The sequence below is a fragment of the Spermophilus citellus genome, assembly GCF_964194105.1.
Source record: "Spermophilus citellus genome assembly, chromosome: 5".
Taxonomy (NCBI): Eukaryota; Metazoa; Chordata; class Mammalia; order Rodentia; family Sciuridae; genus Spermophilus; species Spermophilus citellus.
The window spans coordinates 123866341-123888652 of NC_138186.1; the positions used below are offsets into that span (position 1 = coordinate 123866341).

Genomic DNA, 22312 nt, shown 5'->3' on the forward strand with positions numbered 1-22312 from the left:
ATTTTTTATGGTACTCATAATACATTTTTATGGATACTTATTTTTATTTCTTTCTTATATTATGAGCGATAGAAAAAATAAATAACGCCTTTTTAATTTTGATCTTCCTGATTCATTCCTTTAAGGCTATTCCCCAAACATAGTTGCTGACATTTATCCTCTGGCCTGTGCCTCTGGCTCCCTCTAGTGTTCATTATTTGTTACTTCTGTGATCTGTAAATACAAGAAGAAAAAGACCACCTCTAAGAGAAATGTCTACTAGAAACCTGAACCTGATTTTCAAAGATCCCAAATGGCATTTAATGTGATTAATTTCCTAGTTTCCACTTTCTCTAGGCCCCTAGTGTCCTTTTTTTTTGTTATGTATCTGTGATTTTATTTCTTCTTTGGGGATAGGGTTGAGGGAAACAAAGTTTTGACTAAGAAATAAATTTTCTAGTTAAAATTATATCCCAGAAGTTCTAAATAAGTAGTAAAAGGGGGGAAGGTAGGTACTTGGGAGATTGCCATCCCCTTTTCTCTCTGCTTCCATGATTTCCTGTCCCAAAACAAATTACTATAGGGAGAAAAAAACTAACTTACTCTTTTTCATTGTGCTTATTAATGACATGGAGAGGAAGATGGGGAGAAGGGGTTACCACCACAAGATTCCTAAGAACCAAAGGCGCAAATCAGTCCATTTCACTTTCTCTGAGATATGGTCTATAAGACCCAGGATAAAAGGGTGGAATGTAGCTATATGGACTCAATTTGCTTCCGGACCTTTTCCAGAGCCTTTCTGTCCAGTTGTCGCTGACGAATGATGACAAGGCATGCGAAGACCAAAGCCACACCCACCACAGCCCCTTCAAATTTCCAGAATAAGTGTTGTTCCATCAGAGCTGAGCGGCAGCTTTTGAACTCATTTCTCTTAGAGGAGCTGCATGTAATTTTCTCAACATAACCTGTGGAACCACACTCAGGGATGGTTTTAGCCTGAAAACTGGAACACGGAGTACACTCTTCTGCGACCACGAACTCTTCTCCCAGCCAGCACGGCAAAGTCGAGGTGCTCACTGACTGCTTCTCCTCCCGCACGGAAGCCTCTGCTCGGCAGAGCTCTATGGTGAAAGCGCAGAAGAGCCAGCACAGGCGGAGGCCCTGGGGGAGGCCGCGCCTCCCGGTGCCCGCAGGCATGGGCGGTCAGGGTCGCACCTGTCGGGACACAAGGACCTGCTAGTTGGGCCGCGAGCCTGTCGGAACGCAGAGGCGCTCGGGCGATTCCGGCTCAGGAAGGTGAAACGGCCCGTTGCCCATCAGGGCCAAAGCTCTGCCGGGACGACCCCACGGTCGCGGCGGGAAGAGCGCCTACGAATCCGCTGTCAAGGAAGCCGGGCCCCTCGCGGGGGCGTGCGGCGCGGGAGGAAGCCCCTAGTGTCCTTTAATATGATTAATTTCTTAATTTCCATTAGAATTTCTCATTATTAGAAAAACCATGTTATTGAATGTATTTTAGAGTGTTGCATTTCCTAAGATCAGATTTTCTTCCCTTCCTTAATGTTATTTTTTTTAAATAAAAAATAATGAAACTGACTAAATACTGTTCACTTCAAGTACGACTATACACAATGGCCTATTATTTGTATTTATAATAAGCTCATAACATTTTTTAAAAGGAAACTGTGATATATACTTACAATGTAATATCATTCTACAATAAAACTGGAATGAAATACTAAAAAAAGATAAAATATGAACACATAGCAAGTGCTTCTCTTGAAGGTATAATTTTACAAAAAAGTATACAGATGTTAAAGGCATATGATTTCTCCTATTTATTTAAATGATTCACTAGGATATTGGAAGTTCAGAATATTTCTATATTATGGTTGTTATATCATTAAATACATTTAAAAATTATTCTCTTAAATTAAAAACACATGGTCCCTTCTGAGATGTTAGGAAACACGTACAGCACATTATAATATTTAATGTTTTATTTACATTAATAACTATGTTACAGAAATCAATAAAATGTCTGAAATTCTGTTTTTATAGGCATGAATCCATTGAGTATTAAAAACAGGCAAAATAAACTTCAAAGATGCTTTAGAAATGACAAGACCAGTCCTCCCCAAGCCTGCCAACATCAAGAAAAAATACTAAGGGAAACAGAGAAACTGGCACAAAATGAAGGCGACTCAAGAAACAAAATTACTATAGGTAGTGTGATATTCTGACTTGGATCTTAGAATACAATAAGATATATTGAAGTTAGAAAACATAAAATGTGAATGAAGCTGTAGTTTATTTAATAGTAGTGAACAAATGTTGGTCTTTTGGTATTAACAAATATATCTTGGCACCGTAAAAAATAACATAAGGGGAAACAGGATGGAGAATATTTAGGAACACTTTCTGTTATCTTTGGAACTTTAACAAATAAAATTTTATTCCAAAATAAATTTATATTAAAAATTTCAAGTTTAATTAAATTGATCAATTTAATTAAAGAGATTTATGGTAAATTAATTTTTTTTAATTTAATAGCACTCATGTTTAATGCTTTAATTCAATTTTACTTTATGTAGATTTTTAAATTAGTTCTATAGCAGAGCTTAAAAACTCATGGGATGGGGCTGGGGATGTAGCTCAGTAGTAGAATACTTCCCCAGCAGGCATGATGTGTGAAGACCTGGGTGAAGCTGGGAGCACCAAAAAGAAAAAATGTGGGATAAATGTAAATTTGGCATCTCTAGGTTTTGGAATTGACTCTTTTCAATATTTTTTTAAAAGTATTTATTTTTTTTTTGGTAATCAAAGCAACACATATCTTTTGTTAGAACAAAAAATAATAAGAAAGGTGACTAATGAACATTAAGAGCCCTGTAACTGCTTTCCCCATCTCCACCATATCACTCATCAAAAGACATTGATATATATATATATATATATATATATATATATATATATATATATATATATAAAATTTGTATGTGGCACTCATAATGCACCAGACCACATTATAAGTGACTTACATATATTGACTTATTTAATGTTCCTAATAAACATGAAGAGGCCACACAAAATGAACATGCACTGCTATTATTCTCATTTTATAGATGAAGTAAATGATGCACAGTGGTTTATCTTAGCTGTCACATAACCAGCATACCACTAAGGTATCTTCAAAATATTCTTATCTTTTGTATTCCTAGATTTACCAATTGTGAAGGCTCTTTATTGGCTTCTTGCAATGACAGATGAAGATTTAGCTCATTTTTACCAAGCTCTCCTATATCCTGATCTTGCAATTTGTTTTAATAAGAAAATCTGTCTTCTATAGAATCACTTTAGTTCCTGCCATTTTCAGTTTTATGCTACCTCGACCTCTCGTTTTTCCAACTGTGGAGAGTGTCTTTTCTTTCCACTCTGTGCTACAGGAGCAGCCTCCCTGCTTATCTGGTCAGTTCTACTTTCCCTTCTTTCCTTTCTACCTCCAGACAACAAAGCCACATCCCCAGTCCTCTTGACCTTTCACTTTTAATGAGGTTCACACCACTGCATTCTACTCTACAGCCACAAGACTTTCATACTTTCTCTGTAAGTTGATTCTAAAGTACAAAATTCAACAGAGTGTTAACACTATTATGATCCTGTAAGTATTGTTGAAATATAATGTTAGGAATGCATTATATTTGTATTTCCTTTCTTTTATATCTGTTTTTTTTTCTTGTAGTTTCTAATTTTTTTCTCTTGCATCATCTATCTTTCTTGGATTTTAAATTTTATTAGAACTTCCTGTCACGAGTCCCTGGTATTGTAGGTCTTTTTGCCACCTAGTTCCTGCTTGGAGCTCTCCAACTTCCTGACCCACCCTGCTGTCATCCTGGGACTCACTATTGCTCTTCTGAAGAGGATTCATTGTTTTTTTGAACTTTCTTCTTTCTTAGTGTATTCCCTCCTTTTGATGAATATGTTACATCAATTCTAAAGAAATTTCATCAGAAAGCACTATAATAACTGAACTTACTCATTACTTACATGTCAGAAGATATTGATTTTTTCCAGCTCTCATATTTGGTGAATGACTTTGCTGACTAGAGATTTCTGGGTGAAAAATTATTTTCCCTCAAAATTTTGAAAACATCCTTTCATGATTTTCCCTGATCTAGTACTGCTGGTAATTCTGATGATAGTCTGTGTTTTTTTTTTTTTTTTTTTTTTTTTTTTTTTTAGGGAATTTGTTTTTATCTCCACACTGGACAACTTATTTATAAATTATATTTGTATGTTTTATATTTATAGTTTTGAAGTTTTATAATGATATATCTCAGCCTATGTCTTTCTTTTAGCTATTGAATCAGATACATCCCGGATGCTTTAAATTTGTTGTTGTTGTTGTACCGTGGATTCAACTCATGGGCACTCGACCACCGACCACCGAGCCACATCTTCAGCCCTATTTTGTATTTTATTTAGAGACAGTGTCTCACTGATTTGCTTGGCACCTCGATTTTGCTGAGGCTGGCTTTGAACTTGTGATCCTCCTGTGTCAGCCTCCTGAGCTGCTGGGATTACAGAGATGCGCCACTGTGTCTGCATGGATGTTTTCAATTTGCTGACTTCCATGTAAGAAGCATTTTAGCTGTAGGAGATTTCTTCCATTTTTATTTATTATTATCACCTTTTCCTATTTATTCTGTGCTCTCTAAACTTGGACATCTGCAAGTAAACCATGTCTCATTTTCTCTTATATTTTCTATTGCATATTTAATTTTATTATTCTGAAGATTTTTTAATATTAATATTTTAATTTGCAAGAACATACTGATTATTTTTGTGGAGGTACTGGGGCTTAAACCCAGGGATGCTTCACATCTGAGCTACATCCTGAGCCCTTTTATTTTGAGACAAGTCTTGCTGAGTTGCTGAGTGAGGCTGACCTTCAACCTGTGATCTTCCTGCCTCAACCCTCTGAGTCACTGTGATGACAGGCCTGTGCCACTAAGCCTGGCTTTCTTATTTCTAAGAACATCTGGTACTTGTACTTTTTGTTTGTTTTGTAGATAAGAAAGATATCTTCCCAAATACCTTTGATGGTACCATCAGAAAGTTACCACCTATCTGTCCATCCGTCCGTCCTTCCTTCCTTCTTCCTTTTCTTTTTTTTTTTCTGTGTTGATGAATTATCTCTTTTTTCTGGAGTCACTTTTGCTTATTTTGAGCTTTCTCATATTGCATTTTTCTCTCCACATTTTTGGTGGTTCTTGCTGTCCGTTTGCACTATGAAAGCAGTAACAGAAAAACCAGGTGAGTTTCTGTCAGGTGCTGTTATTGCACTAGCAAGCTTTGTTCTAAGATATGTGGGTGGGAGCTAAATACTATAGTTTTAGACTCCTGAATGTCAAAGTTCCAACTCCCACACAAGCTGCCCTGCTTCTTCCAAAGAACCATGTTAGATTTTATAGAGAAGAATGGCAGGTTTTACTCCTTCCTTCCTTCTTCCTTCTTTTCTCTTCTCTATCTCTCTCTCTAGTTGTGATGGGGTAAATCTTAGGCAGCAGCTGAACCATCTAAGAAAGCATATGGGTGAAAGAGATGGGTTTGGGGGAAGGTGACATGCTTTGTTTGAAATCTTTCAATTAATCTCTCCATTTTTAGCCTATGCCTTAGTTCTGTTCTCCAAGTTGATCAACCCTTCAAAGTTCTCAGTTCCCCGATTCTGTGGGGGCAGAACATCTTGCTACTTCTGCCTTTTCTATGTGAGCACTTGATAGCACTTTCCATTGCCTTATTTATCAGGCACTGGTTTATCGTTTTTCATTCTTCCCAGTATTTCTTGAAATTACTTCTCAAATGCCCTCTTTTCCCCTCTTTTTCTCATTGCTGGCCTAATCTATTTTGTGTGCGCGTGTATGTGTGTGTGTGTGTGTGTGTGTGTGTGTGTGTGTGATTGTGTGTATACCTTTACTACAGTTTTGTTGGTTTGTGGCAGAGAGAGAAGATAACTTGGTCCTTTATCTTTTTCCTCCCATTAGAATGAAGAACAAAATCACCATTCTTGTTCATGGCTGCTGTGTGGTGAACTGGACACAGGCAATGGTGTGGAAGGGAGATGAATTTGGTAGTTAAGGCAATTGCTCACGTGTGGAGTGTTAATAATTTGCACTAGAATTGCAGAGGTGGAGATGGACTGGAGTGAACAGATTGGGGGTGACTTTACAGTGAAATTGGCGATCTGGATGATGCACTAAATAAGGAAGTAGAGAGTTTTCCAAGGATGACTTCAATAATGCCACAGAATAAAGAGGTGCACTTGAAGTTTGGGAGACACAACATAATACCTTTGAGCATGTTGAGTTGAAATACCTTTCAGGCATACACATATAAATTATAAGTTGTCTTTTAGATATTCAGAGGTGAGATCTTTGTTACAGATATTAATTTGGAGTCATTGGAATATAACTGAAATTTTAAATGAGATTTATTAGGGAGAGGGCAAATTCTGAGAATAAATAAAGGCATAGATTTAGCCCTGATTAGGTGTTTTTGATATAGCATAACATGGTACTTGTCATTAAAAATGTGTTCACAATAAATATTGTTAGAAAATAATAACACCACAAGTACAGAGTTTCGTATTAAAAATGTTTACTCATAGGAGGTGATTCAAACATTAAAGCAACTCACTTTGTTACAGGGATGCTATGAGGCCTAGAAAGATAATTTCTAGAAATATTTGGTGAAAAATTCAGATCTGCTGTTTTTTATTTATTTTTTTTTAAATAAAATGTTCAGGTTTGGAAGTTTTTCTAATCTATGCTTCAGTTTCCTTGTTTAGATAGGAAAAAAAAGGAAAGACAGGTTTTTTTTTTCTCCTTGTATAAACTATTTATTGACAGCACAAATGATATATTTAATTAATAACAATAGATTTGAATGTTAGAGGAAAATCTAGTTGTGCTGTCTCCAATTTATTAAAGGAAAGTAGAGTTTAAAATATATTTGAGTGATAAGTTTAAGTAATTGCAAATATTTGTGCTGGATTCTAATTGATATCTGACTTCATGTATATAATATTGGAAGTCATATTCCATCAGTACTACATGACAATTATTTTAGGTAGATGAAATTGTCTCTATTTTACAAATCTCATAATGAACATTAGATTTGTTTCTATAACCCACACAAGCGGTTATGTTCAGTGCAAATCTTACATATTTCCTGTAGGTGGTGGACAAGGCACAGTTATGCTAGAAAATCAGTAGAACATTCTTAAGACCTTTCTATATTTTATTCTGTATCTGAATAAAACCAAATCCTTTCTATCTATCCACTATAATTTAATAATTGAGATGATATTGCATCATATGTTTGAGATATTGAAATGTATACAATTTTTTTTTGAAAATTGCTAGTATACTCTTTTTCTTGGTATTATAAAACTAATTCTTCATTTTTAATAAGGAAAAATTTGATATGCATAAGATCCATTTTTTCAGTTATTTCAAATGAATGATGAATATCTAAATATCAAGACCACCATAACAAAACAGCTATCAGTGCAAAATGGAAGATGTATATGAGTGCAAGTACTTCGGCTGAGTTCTTCAAAGGTCTACTACTTCCATATACATTAAACAATCCTTGTCTTTTCCCCAACCCTGATCATAAGTACAGGAAGTCTGAATGATCAGCATATGCATTTAGGGTTATCTTCCCTTTACTATAAACACTGTTGAGGATGTTTGCTGCAAAGGAGAGAAACCACCACAAGAGTGCAGGGCAGCTTCTTGTAGGAAATGATACAGCAGTGGATTAATGAGCGTTCGACTAGATGTTTGGACAGAGTTCATTTTTAAGTATCAATATGATAATTTTAACATTTTAAAAAACTTATCCTGTTTTTTTATAGCTATGTTGTGTTAGTATTATCATTATGAACATTTCTTAGGAACCTACTACTTGAAGGTATAAAATCACAGAACACTTTCCTAAATCCCAAATATATAGTGTTGAACAGTAAGTCTAATACCTCTAGTGTTCAGAGTTCTGTTGACCTCTCGCACAGGAAATTGTCAAACAGGTCTTGAAAAATTATGATGGGCAAAGGCTCAGAGGAAGAATTCCTTTTCCTTTCATTTATTTTCCCTTTTTGGTTTCTTCCTCCTCATTTCCTGACCAATATTAAATTACTAAATAAATATACACCAATACAAAGTAAAGTTAAATGTTACAGAAAACATAAAATTTTTATTAAATTAATAAAAAATACAATTTTCCACTCCTTGTTCCCAATTTTCCCTGTCACATTTCCTAGTGGGAAACATCATTAATAATTAGGTGCATATATTCCTGCTATTTTAATTACATAAATGTTTACATATTGAAAATGAGATATAATCATACATCTATTCTACAACTATTCTTTTTATTCTTACATATTTACAAGAAGAATTATTAAGAGGTTTACAAGAAGAATTATTAAGATTATGCTAACATGTATTAACACTTCTAACCTTTATATAATACCCCTACCATCTTAAAGTATTATCAATATTCATCTTCTATTCTAGTAAGAGCTTCACTCTAATACTGCATTTGTTGTAAACACAGAGGAGTTCCCTATGCTTTTCTAAAGTGTTTTTATTTTGAAATAATCATATCTTTATAGGAAATGGCAAAGATATGTACAGGGAGGTCCTGTGCACCCTTCATCCATTCTCTCCCATATATGGTACAGTATTAGAACCAGAAAATTGACATTGATAAAATTCACAAAGTTTGAGTTTATTCAGATTTTACCAACTATATATGTACCTTTTTTTTTATTTTGGTGGTGCTGGGGTTTGAACCCATGGCCTTGTGCATACTAGGGAAGCACTCTACTGACTGAGCTATATCCCCAACCCTTATATGCACCCATTTTTTAATGTCTATGTATATACTTCAATGGAACTTTATCTTATATGTAGCATCCTGTAATTACCACTGCAATCAATATAGGGAATGCCATCATGACCACAAGGCTTCTTTATGCTACCCCTTTTAGCCCCAATCCCTCACCTCTGGCAGTCACAAATTTGTTCTTAATTTCTATAATTTTATTATTTTATGAATGTTCTATCAGTGGAATTATACAGTATAAAACTTTTTTTTGAGGTTGTCTTTTCTTCTATCTTGGTATAATTTTCCTGCAAACTCATTGATTTTGCTGAAGAAATTTGTTCTTTGCCCTTAGTATTATATCATAAATATCTTTCTATATCAGCACATAAAGACCAATTTTATATATATATATATATATATATATATATACATATACATATATATACATATATATTTTTTATACATATCTTCTTTTTAAGCAAAAGTGAAGTATACACCATAAATTGTTTCACTGGTTTCTTTCTTTTTTTTTTTTTTTTGTAGTACTGAGTATTGAATCTGGGATCTGGAGCTATGGTGTGCATGATAGTCAAGCACTTTACCACTGAGCTACATTCCCAACCTTGCTTATTTCTTACTTGGCATATTATTATTTCCCAAGTAGTAATTGTTTAATTGATACATAGGAATCATTAATATTTATTGGTTAAAATAAAATGTTTTGATATATGTGCAGTAGAAACATACATTCCTTCATTTATCATTTCTAGTGAAAACACTCAAAATGATTTCTTTTAACTTTTTAGAAATACACAGTACATTATTGTTATTTATAGTCATCCTTCTTGCCATAGAACTGAACTGGATAGTATTTTTAATAGCACAGTGCTTAGTAAATAACTTTGTATTTTTTGTTTAATTGTTTTAAAATATCTATAGAACAAACCCTTAGTTACGGGTTTGTCTTTTTGATAGAGATACTGCTCTCCAAATACTGAAGTAATTTTTGTTGCCAATGAGAATGCTTCTTTTCTTATATTCTTATTAACATTGAATGTTATATCTCTTTTAGCTTTATCTCTGCCTATTGAATCAAAACTTGTTACTTCAAGGTTTTAGTTAATACATATTTAATAATAAATATGTTATAATTAGTAAGTGAAGATGAGCTCATTTTTATATATTTTTGTTCATATTTTACTTAGGAAAATGTAAATATATATTCAGGGAATAATGAGTAAGGTAGTTTGAAACTGAGTGAGTTACAGTGTAGAGATGCAGGGGCCAGATTCTGATCAAAGAATATGTAGTTACATCTAAAGACAATGAATTAATTAAAGGGTTTGTATAAAGGTAATAAACAGTCCATCAAATCTATTGTAATTTAGAAACTAGATGAGACCTTAGGCTATGTGTGGTAGTAGTCATGTAATGGTAGGCACTATCTCAAACAAGAATTAGAGGAGATTTGAGTGAACAGACTATGTAAAAATCAATAAAGTCTAAGGTGATGTGGCCTAAGCTGAGGGTAGTAGTAGATGATATTCTTAACAAAAGCATGCAAACTTAGAGAAACTGATTTGGAGGGTAAAGCTGGATGGAGGTATATGATTGTGTTTTAGACATTATAAATCAAATGAGCAACTATTGGTTGAGTGCTGACAGTGTGTTGGCACCATGTGCTTGCTTTTATATGTCATGTTGTTCTAAGTGCTTTAAAATTTCTGATCTTTATTGTGAGAAAAAGTTGAAAAAATTGGTATTCTTTTTTTGGAGGGTGATAAGAAGAAAGGGGCAAATATGTTGTCACGTACAACATTAAGATTTTAAGGATTCTTATGTCAGGTACACCCAAGTTCTAGTTCTAATTTCATTTCTACTTAGTTTTGTGGACTTGGGTAATGTTTGACCCCTAAATCTCAGTTCCTTTCTATCTACAATGTGAATAATAGCACTAATTATCCCAAAGAATTGTTGCAATAAATGGAAAATTCCATGGAAGAATGTTCAGTATAAGTTCTTGTATTCAAGATGATGATGATGATGATGATGATGATGATGATGATTTAGTACTGGGGATTTAATTCAGGGGCATTTGACCACTGAGCCACATCCTCAGCCCTATTTTGTATTTTATTTAGAGACAGGGTCTCATTGAGTTGCTTAGCCTCTCACTTTTGCTGAGACTGGTTTTGAACTTGAGATGCTGTCCCACCTCAGCCTCCCCAGCCGCTGGGATTACAGGCATGCGCCACCGGTCCAGCTTAATTATTGCTTTAATTAGTGACTTGTGATTGGGAAAAACTGATTAAACATTTTCAGTTCTCCCCTCTAGTTTCCCCTGAAAAGAATTCTGGATCTGCTCACTTGGCTTCATTCCTCCTCCACCTTACAAAGGGTTCTGACTTTTCCAGAAAGCATTTTAAGCATTTTAAGTCAGGAGAACAAGTGCAGATATGGAAAGAACCAGGCCAGTGGGCTGGTTCTCAGGGGGAAATCTATGCATGCTAAGGGGGCATCTCTCAGGAAGCTATGATTTATGGGAAGGCTCCGAAGCATCATATACAGACAGAAATGAAGAGTGAGGAAGAACCAGGAGGAAGAGGAAGAGTTTAAAAATAAATGACAACAAACTCTGGGTTGAGAAATTGGATCTTAGGGAATAAGAGTTTTTAGAGACATGAAGGGAGGAAGAGAATCATATATAAAGGGATTCTACTATGTTGTGGGCTATGCATTTGGTTCTCCTTTGTATGTTTTTTTTTTTTTTTTTTTTTTGTACTGGGAATTGAACCCAGGGGGAGCTTAACCGTAAAATATAAAAAAGAACTTAACATCCCCAGTTCTTTTTTATATTTTATTTGGAAACAGGATCTTGCTGAGTTGCTTAGGGCCTTGCTAAGTTGTGGAGGATGGTTTTAAACCAGCAATCCTCTTGCTTCATCCTCCCAAGATGCTGGGATTACAGGCATGTGCCACTGTGCCTGGTATTTTCATGATACTGAATGAATGTTAAGTAAAGAATTTGTATAGAGCTTGTATTTTATTGTATGTTGTATGCCACTGTTCTTGCTGCTGGTGCAGCCCAGCAGGAGCTAAGGGTAATTGGCAAGGCACCCCTGGATCCACTTTTGTCTGTATACTATTAACTAACAACCCAGTGCCAGCACACAGCATGTACCAAGTAGATATTCAATTTTTTGAAAGAAGAGTGATACCAGGCTGAGCTCTGTTTTCTCTTCTTCTTAGTTCTCTTATTGGAAGCACCATCATTTTTCTGATTCCTCCGCTGTGCTCCCAAATGAAACATTTGACATCATCTACTACCCAGTAATGTTGTAATAATCTATCACCAAATCCTATCCGTGCTTATTTAGTAAACTTTTCTTCACTCCCACTGTGATTACTCTGGTACAAGGGCAACTTTCAGAAGTTATCTTCCGTTAGGCAGGTAGCAGGGCTATCTGCTGTGGGGCAACAGCATGTGGTCGATCTTTAAGAACCTTTAAGAGCTGGGGTTTAAAGAGGAGCAGTACATAACATCACTCAGAATTCCTTGTCTTGATTCTGATTAAATTGAAATGGACAAGGAAGTCCAGCTGGGGAGGATCTGAATGTTAGTTTTGTTTTGTTTTTTAACTGCTGGAGCTATTGGGACACTTGTATGAGTATGTGATAAAGATATTAAACCCTATAAATCTTGAACCCATAAACAGGCCAGTTTTCCCTCCCACATGCCTGTACTATAGCAGGCCACTTCCCAAAAGGCAGAGTTGTAAAATTTTAGTTGTGTTAAGAATAGAGAATCCTTTGGTGGATTGTTCCCAAGAAAGGAAGAAGGGTACGGGAGGAATCTCAACTCAGCTTGTCCAGTGCTTGCTCCCAAATTTATCAATATAATAATGTGCTGAGTTTCCCTCTACTTCTGTCTCATGGCCTGAATATTTATATCCCCCCCCCAAATTCATGTGAAATCCTCAGCCCCCAGGTGATGGTGTTAGGAGGTAGGGTCTTGGGAGCCGATTGCTTCACGAGCAGCAAACTCACGAGTGAGGTAAGTGTCCTTTTAAAACAGGCCTCAGAGGGCCTCTTGCCTTTCTGCCATGTGAGGTTAAGGGAAGCACAACTATAAAGAAGAAGCCCCCATCTTACACTGAGCCTCCTGGTGCTTCTATCTTGGACTTCCCGGGCTCCAGAAGTGTAAGAAACACGTTTCTGTTGCTTACTGGTTCCCCAGTTTATGACATTGTACTATGGAAGACTGAAGGGACCAAAACACTCTACCATAGTCTTAGTATATAGAATATCTTGATTGCTTTTAACCCTTTGGGTTTAATCATTTAGCTTATGCTCATTGGGAAGTGTGGCTTTTCCTTTTGGGAGAAAAATGAGCTTTTTGAGACAGGTTTCTCTCTTTGTGGGGCTAGTCTCCTCTTACCAATTTTTAAACATTTTGGAACAAGGCCCTGAAATAAGTCAGATCAGTTTACTGTCTAAATTAACATTTTGCATCTAAGGATGATGATAGTCCAAAATTCCTTGTCCAAGTTTTGCAATGAGATTCAATGATACATTAAGACTTTTTGGTAGAAAACTATCACACAGAGATATCCCAAATTGGAATATAAGTGCTTTCTAATTATTGAATTTGGGGGAATTGCCACAGATTTTAAGTCCCAAATCAAATTATACCACTTAAGTAATATTAATTATTTTATTTATTTGTTTTTATGTGGTGCTGAGGATCGAATCCAGTGCCTCACATGTGCCAGGCATGTGTTGTACCATTGAGCCACAACCCCAGTCTAGAGTCAATTTTTTTCCACTAGCATCTGTGATCAGAGTTTTTCACTATAATATGTATGACTCTTTCAGTTGTTTTAGTTAAGTCTTAAATATTGCTTTAAATGAAAACACTTATGAATGAGTTAGTAGAACAAACTATTATCTGAGCGTCAATCCTACATTCATGCAATTTGAAAAACGGGTTGGTTCCTATCTCCTAGAGTAGTTGTCCCAAGAAGTGCGTTCCCAGATCCTTAAATTTAGTGTTCCTAAGGTCTTAATAGTAATTTTAGAGAAGGAAGTTAGATGTAGATTTTTTGGGGGGAGGTTCACACCTCAAATGATTCCCATACATAATTTAGTTCTTTCAAATCCATGACTAGTGTTATAGTTTGGATCTGAAATGTCCCTTGAAGGTCCATGTATTAAAGATTTGGTTTCCAGCCTGTGGGAGATGGTAGGATCTTTAAGAAATAAGGCCTAGACTGCCGCTGCACGGAGCGGCGGGCCGCGGAGCCACCAAAATGTCAGGAGACATGGACAAGCCACTGATCGGCCGCTGCCTGGTGGACAGTGACGGCAGCCTCGCGGAGACCCCCAGCAAGGCCCCCAAAGTGGGCATTCTGGGCAGTGGGGACTTTGCCCGCTCCCTGGCCACACGCCTTATAGGCTCTGGCTTCAGCGTGGTGGTGGGAAGCCGTAATCCCAAGCGCACAGCCGGGCTGTTCCCCTCCTCAGCCCAGGTGACTCTGAGGGAGGAGGCGGTGAGCTCCCCAGAAGTCATCTTCGTGGCTGTGTTCCGGGAGCACTACTCCTCACTGTGTGATCTCAGTGACCAGCTAGCCGGCAAGATCCTGATGGACGTTAGCAATCCCACGGAGCAGGAGCACCTCCAGCATCGCGAGTCCAACGCCGAATACCTGGCCTCTCTCTTCCCCACCTGCATGGTGGTCAAGGCCTTCAACGTCATCTCCGCCTGGACACTGCAGGCTGGCCCGAGGGATGGGAACAGGCAGGTGCCCATCTGTAGTGACCAGCCAGAAGCCAAGCGTACCGTCTCAGAGATGGTGCACGCCATGGGCTTCATGCCTGTGGACATGGGATCCCTAGCATCAGCCCAGGAGGTAGAGGCCATGCCCTTGCGCCTCCTCCCGGGCTGGAAGGTGCCCACCCTCCTGGCCCTGGGGCTCTTTGTCTGCTTCTATGCCTACAACTTCGTCCGCGACGTGCTGCACCCCTATGTGCAAGACGGCAAGAACAAGTTCTACAAGCTGCCCGTGTCTGTGGTCAACACCACGCTGCCCTGTGTGGCCTACGTGCTCTTGTCCGTGGTCTACCTGCCTGGCGTGCTGGCAGCCGCTCTGCAGCTGCGAGGAGGCACCAAATACCGCCGCTTCCACGACTGGTTGGACCACTGGCTGCAGCACCGCAAGCAGATTGGGCTGCTCAGCTTCTACTGTGCGGCTCTGCACGCTGTCTACAGCTTCTGCCTGCCTCTGCTGCGCTCCTCCCGCTACGAGCTGGTCAACCTGGCTGTCGATCAGGTAGCCAACAAGAGCCACCTCTGGGTGGAGGAGGAAGTCTGGCGAATGGAGATATACGTCTCCCTGGGAGTGCTGGCCCTCGGCACGCTGTCCCTGCTGGCCGTCACCTCTCTGCCGTCCATTGCAAACTCGCTCAACTGGAGGGAGTTCAGCTTTGTACAGTCCACGCTGGGCTTCGTGGCCCTGGTGCTGACCACGCTGCACACACTCACCTACGGCTGGACCCGCGCCTTCGAGGAGAACCGCTACAAGTTCTACCTGCCGCCCACCTTCACGCTCACGCTGCTGGTCCCCTGCGTCATCATCCTGGCCAAAGGCCTGTTCCTCCTCCCCTGTTTCAGCCGAAGACTTGCCAAGATCCGCAGGGGCTGGGAGAAGGATGGCGCCATTAAGTTTGTGCTACCCACAGACCACATCCTGGTGGAGAAGAAGAGCCACCTGTGAGGTGCCTGCTTCAGCTCCAGAGGTGCGGGCGGGTCGGCAGCCCGAGCCCTGTTCGGGTTTTCTTTTCTGGATGGAGCAATGTGGAGTGTCCACGCACAAAGGGGTGGTTTGAGGTTGGAATTCCTGGGATGCAACTGTGCGCGGTAATATTCAGAATGACGCACGTGTGCGCGTCATAGATGTACGTGTATTTTACATATATAACATGACTTCCCATTATATTTACTTAGCTTAAAAAAAAATTGGGTCCCTGAGATTTCAACTTGTAGCTAAAAGCAAGTGCCAGATGTTAAATAGCAAGATCATGCTATTGTGACGTTTGCGGAGATATACCCATTTTTTGTACAGAAGAGGCTTTGGCCTTGATGAGTACCGGCCTTTATCCTCCACCCTAGTCCCCCTTCAGCTCTCCCAAGGCTCATGCGGAGCTGGGACTCATAAGTGACAGGGAGACAACAGCTCTACCTGCAACCTAAGGGCGCCTGGAGATGAGGAGATGTCAGTGGGCAGGGGTTGTGGTCCCTTCTCTTCCTCTCCCCTGGGCAGTGGTGGGAAGGGTGGGAGCCAAATGAAGGTCCACCCATTTGGCGGTGGGGTGGGGGTTACTTTGGGGCTGAAGCTGCTGCACCTGGTTCTCACTGAGCCAGGGAGATTTTTTCCCCCTTGAAAGTTGGGAGTCACCATGGAGCCTGCAAATGGATCCTCCTGTGAGGGTGTGAAGGCACCTCTTTGTGGAGCCACTAATGAACTGTCTTCCGTGCAAGTGTAATTGCTTTCTCTCCATTAAGTAGGTGGTGACCGTTCTTTAAACCACTGTGCCTTCTCACCTTTTCATTGTTACCCTGAATGTCTCCCTGGAAGGCTTAGAGTAGACCCTTTACAGATCAGTCCAGTAGGAGGGGGACACACACCTGCTCACTGAGTATCATGGCTGAGCCTCTTCTTGAACCTGCCTTCAAGGCTGAAGGACTGTCTTCATTAAGTTGGCTCTGTGGAAAAATAACGGGGCACCTTCAAATGTCCTCCATTGATGCAAGGCAGAGAAACTGACTTCCTTCCCAGCACCCTGAAAATCACAGTGGCTCGTGGTTCCCCCTCATGGGGTACAGTAGTCTCCTCTTATCCACAGTTTCATGGTCCTTATTTTCAGTTCTCCATGGTTAACTGCAGTCTGAAAATATGAATACTTGTCTTGACTTTTAATAGGGAGACCACACATTTTGTTACAGTAGGTTGTTATAATTATTCTGTTTTTATTTCTGTTCATCTCTTCCTGTGCCTAATTTATTAATTAAACTTTATCACAGGAGTGTATGCATATGAAAGAATGTACGTATAGAGTTCATACCATCTGAGGTTTCAGGCATCCACTGGGGGTTGGGGTGTCCTGTAAGTATCCCTGAGGATACGAGGGGACTACTGTATTATGTATGGTTCAGAACAGCTAGGAGGGACTTTTCCATTAAAGTTACCAATCTAAAAACACTGCTGCCCCAAAGCACAAGAGACCAGACCAAAAAAGCCAGGGTCACAGAACATCTGTCCCCCAATCCCATGCCACCCATCACTGATTCAGACTAAAACTGGTTTACTCTCTGTTGATAAACAGCTGTTTTCTGTTGAGTCTCCCCTACGGCCCTGCCTCCCCTGGTTAGAATGATCAGCCACCAAAAAGTCATTTCTGAACCCAAAGATCACAGAGGGCTCCTGGACCAGGAGGCATGTTTTGATGAAGCCAAGAGAGTAAGGTCTTCAGAGGCCAACAGAGTGCGTGAGATGCCCCTGCCAGCCCCCAGAGGCTTCACGTACTAACGTCTACAGACTGCATTAGGGTCCTTAAGTGATAAGGAATAAAAAACTCAGTGTAGGAGCCTCTCATTAGGCCTGTGGCTGCTGGAGGAGGGCTGTGTATGTGTGTGTGTGTGTGGGGGGGGGGGGGTGTCTGTTTTCTAAGGTGCTCCCCCAGGCTGGAGGCAGAAGCGTGTCACATAAATTGGTCCTGATAGAGTGCCAGAAATGGCCTATGAGAGGTTCACCTAAAGGGGGAGGAGCAGAGCAGAGATTGGCATTTGCTTGGCACAGGGAGGGCCCGGGGTCTCCCTACTAATGAGAAGCAGGGAAAACACTGACTGGCACATGAACCTCCCACGATCCCAGCCCCAGTGGGTGTCAGCTGTTCCTTCTCCATCGGTCCCTGGCTGGGGGTGCCTCCTTACACCAAAGAGGATGACACCAAACAAGGTCCTTCCTTCCTTCTCCACCTGCCTCCTGCCAAGGCTGTTCAGGTCAGAAATGGTCCCAAGGTGGGTGACAGGAAGAAATAGGCGTCGTTGTCATCTGCCACCAGACAATCAGCTAGTGAAGGGGCCCTGGGCTGGCCCTGACCTGTGTCTACTGCTGTTCCTCCCTACCTCACTAGGCAGCTGGCAACAGCATCCCCAAGAGAGCGGGTCACTCCCCGCGGCCTGGGAAAGTCTATGTGCCTCGGTACAAAAGTGCCTCCACCGACATGCTCTGGAAATCCTAAATGCTATGGTCCAAGGTGGATGTTTAATATCTATGCCATTCAGCCTCTCTGTTTTGTTTTTACCTTATGGAGCTTGTCTTAAGCAACAGAAATAAATACCTAACCTTCCAAGAAAAAAAAAAAAAAAAAAGAAATAAGGCCTAGTGGGGGAAACTTAGGTCACTAGGTATGTGTACTCATACTGAAATTCCAGCCCCTCCCTGCCCGTCTCTCTGCTTTCTGACTGCTGTAAGGTAGGCAGTTTCCTTTACCACATGCTTCCACCATGATGTGCTACCTCACCCCAGGCCCCAAAACAAAGTCCAACTAAATATGAACTGAAAACTCCAAAACTGTGCACCAAAATAAACCTTTCCTCCTTTTTAGTTCGTTATCTTAGGTATTTTGTTATGGTAACATAAAGCTGACTAATTTAAACAATGAACTTGAAAGACTGCAATATCTTCTAGAAGGAATTCATTTTGGCATTATCTCATGATCAGATTTAGGGATCCAGGTCCTTTGTGCATTTTTCCAAGCTCAGAAATTATGATGGTGGTAACTTTGGCCCATGGGTCTCATTTCAGGTGCTTTATTTTCCTTTTGCATATTTAAACCTTTTTAATTTCTGTTTTCCCCTTTGAGTCTTGTACATCCAGCATCCTAGACCTTAGTGACGATGACTGTACCTACAGATACAGAGTTCCAATATCTTGTGAACAGGCATTTTCTCATTTTGTATCTTTTCATTTCTATGTGATATAAATTGCATGAGTCCGGAAACCTGCTGAGAGGGAAGTTTTCCACTGGTATCTATTTAAGAATTACTCTTAATAGATTTCAAAACTGAAATTACTTTTGATTATTCTGAAAGCTCTGCCCCTTAGGGGCCTGCACGTTGAAACGTTATACTTGTCTTTTAAAAAAATTATTTCTTATGCTCAGTTTTCAAATGTTCCAGGTCTTGAGTAACAATATTTTCTTCCACATCTTGTTCTGCACCTGTAGGGTGTTTGTCTCTAATTTTATTTCCCTTTCTTGTATTCCACCTTCAGAGAGGCCCTGTTGAATTTTAAACTCCATCATAAAATTGTTTCCTTTCATTCTCTGACACTGTTTCATGTAATTGCATTTTCCCTCAAGATTATTTTTGTTGAATAATCCAGATTTTTCCTCCAGATTTTTGTAGATGCTGATAGTGATATCATCTAGACTCATCAAAACAGCTACTTCTTATATAAATATTGTTCAAGTTAAACTCTTTGATAATCCCACCCAGTAGATATTCTCCCATCAGACCAACATCTAACACAGATTTGTGCTTTTTCCTGGCTCTGTTTTCATATGCCCCACCTTTGGTGTGTGCTTCCAGGGCACTTTGAAACTCACCTAATAATTCTTGGAATTATTCCTTGTGATAATGCACACTATGTGCCCTCCAAGCCATGCAGATTTTTATTTTCTTTACCAACTTAATGTATCTATCATAACCCTAAGGAGTTGTTCTCCAATTACTTTTGCAATAAGTTCTATATTTGCAAAAACTCTTCATTAAGAAGCCACCTCTCCCCCCCCCCTGCATCCTGGCCAACATTTATTGTTGCTTGTATTCTTGATAATTGCTATTCTGACTGGAGTGATATGAAATCTTAGTGTAGTTTTAATTTGCATTTTTCTTATTACTAGAGATGTTGAACATTTTTTCATATATTTGTTAACCAATCATATTTCTTCTTCTATGAAGTATCTTAGCCCATTTATTGATTTTTTTTTTTGGTGTTAAGTTTTTGTGAGTTCTTTATATTGAAGCTGTATCTGAGGTGCAGGTGACAAAGATTTTCTCCCAATTCTGTAGGCTCTCTCTTCACTTTCTTGCTTGTTTCTTTTGCTGTGAAGAAGCTTTTTAGTTTGATTCCATCCCATTTATTGATTCCTTTTTTTAAAAGATTTTTTTTGTAGTTGTAGATGGACAGAATGACTTTATTTTTTTTTATATGGTGCTAGGGATTGAACTCAGGGCCTCACAAATGCTAGGCAAGCCCCCTGCCACTCTACTACCTTGCTACATCCGCATCCCTTTTTAAAGTTTTTGTTTTGATAGAGGGTGTTACTAAATTATTAGGCTGTCCTTGAAATTGTGATCCTCTTGGAGCAGCTTTCTGAGGAGCTGGGATTATAGGCACTTTACTGATTGACAGGTGATTACATTCTTGGCTCTTTACTGATTTTCTGTATGCTCATTCTATCAAGACAGATTTCGAGGCTGAAATCTCTAAACATAATTGTGAATTTTTCTATTTCTTTTATAGTTCTTTCAGTTTTTGCTCTATGTAATTTCATATACTCATGGATGAGATACATAAAAAACTTACAATTATCATATTATCTTAATGAATTTATCCCTTTATCATTGTGAAATGAATCTTTGAATTGTTGGTAATATTCTTTACTTAGCAATCTACTGTGTTATTTAGAGTTTTATCACTATAACGAAATGCCAGAAGCTGCTAATTTATAAAGAGAAAAAGGTTATCTTAGAATTTTAGATGTTTAGAATCCAAGATTTCCTAGACTCCATTGGTTTGGCCTCTAGTGAAGGCAGTGGATGGTGCTGCATTCTGGCTCATTGCTGACAGGTCCTAATTGAAACTGGTTTTTCAGAATTTATGGTCAGATGATCTTAATCATCATGCTTTCTTAGGCATGATGGTCAATCTGATTTGTCAACTTCATTGGATTAAGAGATGTCCAAGATTTAGAGGCTTCTGAGTGTGTTAATGTGGGTGTTTCTAGAAAGAATGCCATATGGGGCAGCAGACTGACACAGAGACCACACTGAGTGTGGGCTGCATGGTCCAATAAGTTGGGGGCATATATGGAATGAAAGCTGGAAGAACAAGGAAGCAGCAGCAAGTAAAAATTCAGTTCTTGAGTGGATTCTTCGATTGCTGCTGTGATCACCTGAGATCATAGATCTCCAGATCCTTCTTGCTTCCAAAGTAGACTCTTGACCAGTGACTCTCCAGGGAGTTTCCAGGCCTTCAGTTCTGGACTGGGGCTGCACCATTGATGTCTCTTGTTTTGAGGCTCAGTTTCTTATCCTGAGCAGCTACTGGTTCTTCCTGCTGTCCAGCCTGCTGATGGCCATTATGGAACTATGCAGCTTCTGGTTGTGTAAGCCAATCTAATAAATAAACCCCCTTATGTTGTTTTATATATATATATATATATATATATATATATATATATATATATACACACACACACACACAAATATCCCCCCATTGGTTCTGTTCCTCTAGAGAACCCTTATTAATACGTCTGAGAATCTCTAGTCTGTGTTGTTTGTGTAGGGCTTTTCTTAAAATGTCTTAATAATTAGGTCCTCCTGAGCAAACATCTTTGTCTTCCCCTGAATTTATCTATTTTCCTCCTGATGTAAGAAGAATAGTTTATATGGCTGAGGTCAGGCAAAGGTCCCGAATAGCTATACTTTTTAGACCTTGCAATGCCATTGAAGCAGAGCTGTTGATCAATTTATTTGCTCTGTATAATTTTCATAAACTCCTGATCCACTGCTCATGTCTAATGACTGTCTAACAGTTTTAATTGATATTTTCTTTACTATTGATTGTATTGTTCCTTTGCATGCTTTGTGATTTTTGTTGTTGTTGATTGTCAGACATCAGGAATTTAACCTTGTATGTTTTTGGACATTTTTGTTTTCTTATAAATATTCTTGAACTTTTCTTCTGGACAACTGATAAGTTACTTGGAAACATACTAATACCTTTATATCTTCTATGTAAAATTTGTTAGATGGAACCAGAACAGCCTTTCCTAGGATTTATTTTGCCCCACTATTTGGGCAGAACTCTTCTGAGTAGTCTCCTCAGTAACCCATGAACCATGAGGTTTTGCACTCTTGGTAGGTGAACAATAACGATCTCAGTTTCTTTGTAAATTCCAATAATATTCCCTCTGTTTCTTTCTGATGGTTCTTTCTCTAGCCATAGGTAGCACTTTAGATATCCCATGATAATGAATACTTGTTTGGAGAGTGGAGGAAAACTCTGCAGAGCTCTGGAGAACTCTCTGTGTGAAGTTTCATTCTCTCTACCACTCTGCTTTGCAAACTCCAGCTACCAGTGGTTCCTGGGAA

The 22312-nt window shown here is 39.1% G+C and overlaps 2 protein-coding genes across 2 annotated transcripts; one reads left to right on the forward strand and one right to left on the reverse strand.

Annotated features, from left to right (window-relative positions):
* Positions 1 to 573: 573 nt before the first annotated feature.
* LOC308650303 (protein JTB) lies at positions 574 to 1404 on the reverse strand. The gene has a single exon (XM_081296374.1). The coding sequence runs from the start codon at positions 1174 to 1176 to the stop codon at positions 736 to 738; it is 441 nt and encodes a 146-aa protein (XP_081152500.1). The 5' UTR covers positions 1177 to 1404; the 3' UTR covers positions 574 to 735.
* A 12742-nt stretch (positions 1405 to 14146) lies between these two features.
* LOC308650293 (metalloreductase STEAP3-like) lies at positions 14147 to 18283 on the forward strand. Its single transcript, XM_081296356.1, has one exon. It carries the CDS (start codon positions 14181 to 14183, stop codon positions 15642 to 15644), a length of 1464 nt encoding a protein of 487 aa, XP_081152482.1. The 5' UTR covers positions 14147 to 14180; the 3' UTR covers positions 15645 to 18283.
* The last annotated feature ends 4029 nt before the right edge of the window (positions 18284 to 22312 follow it).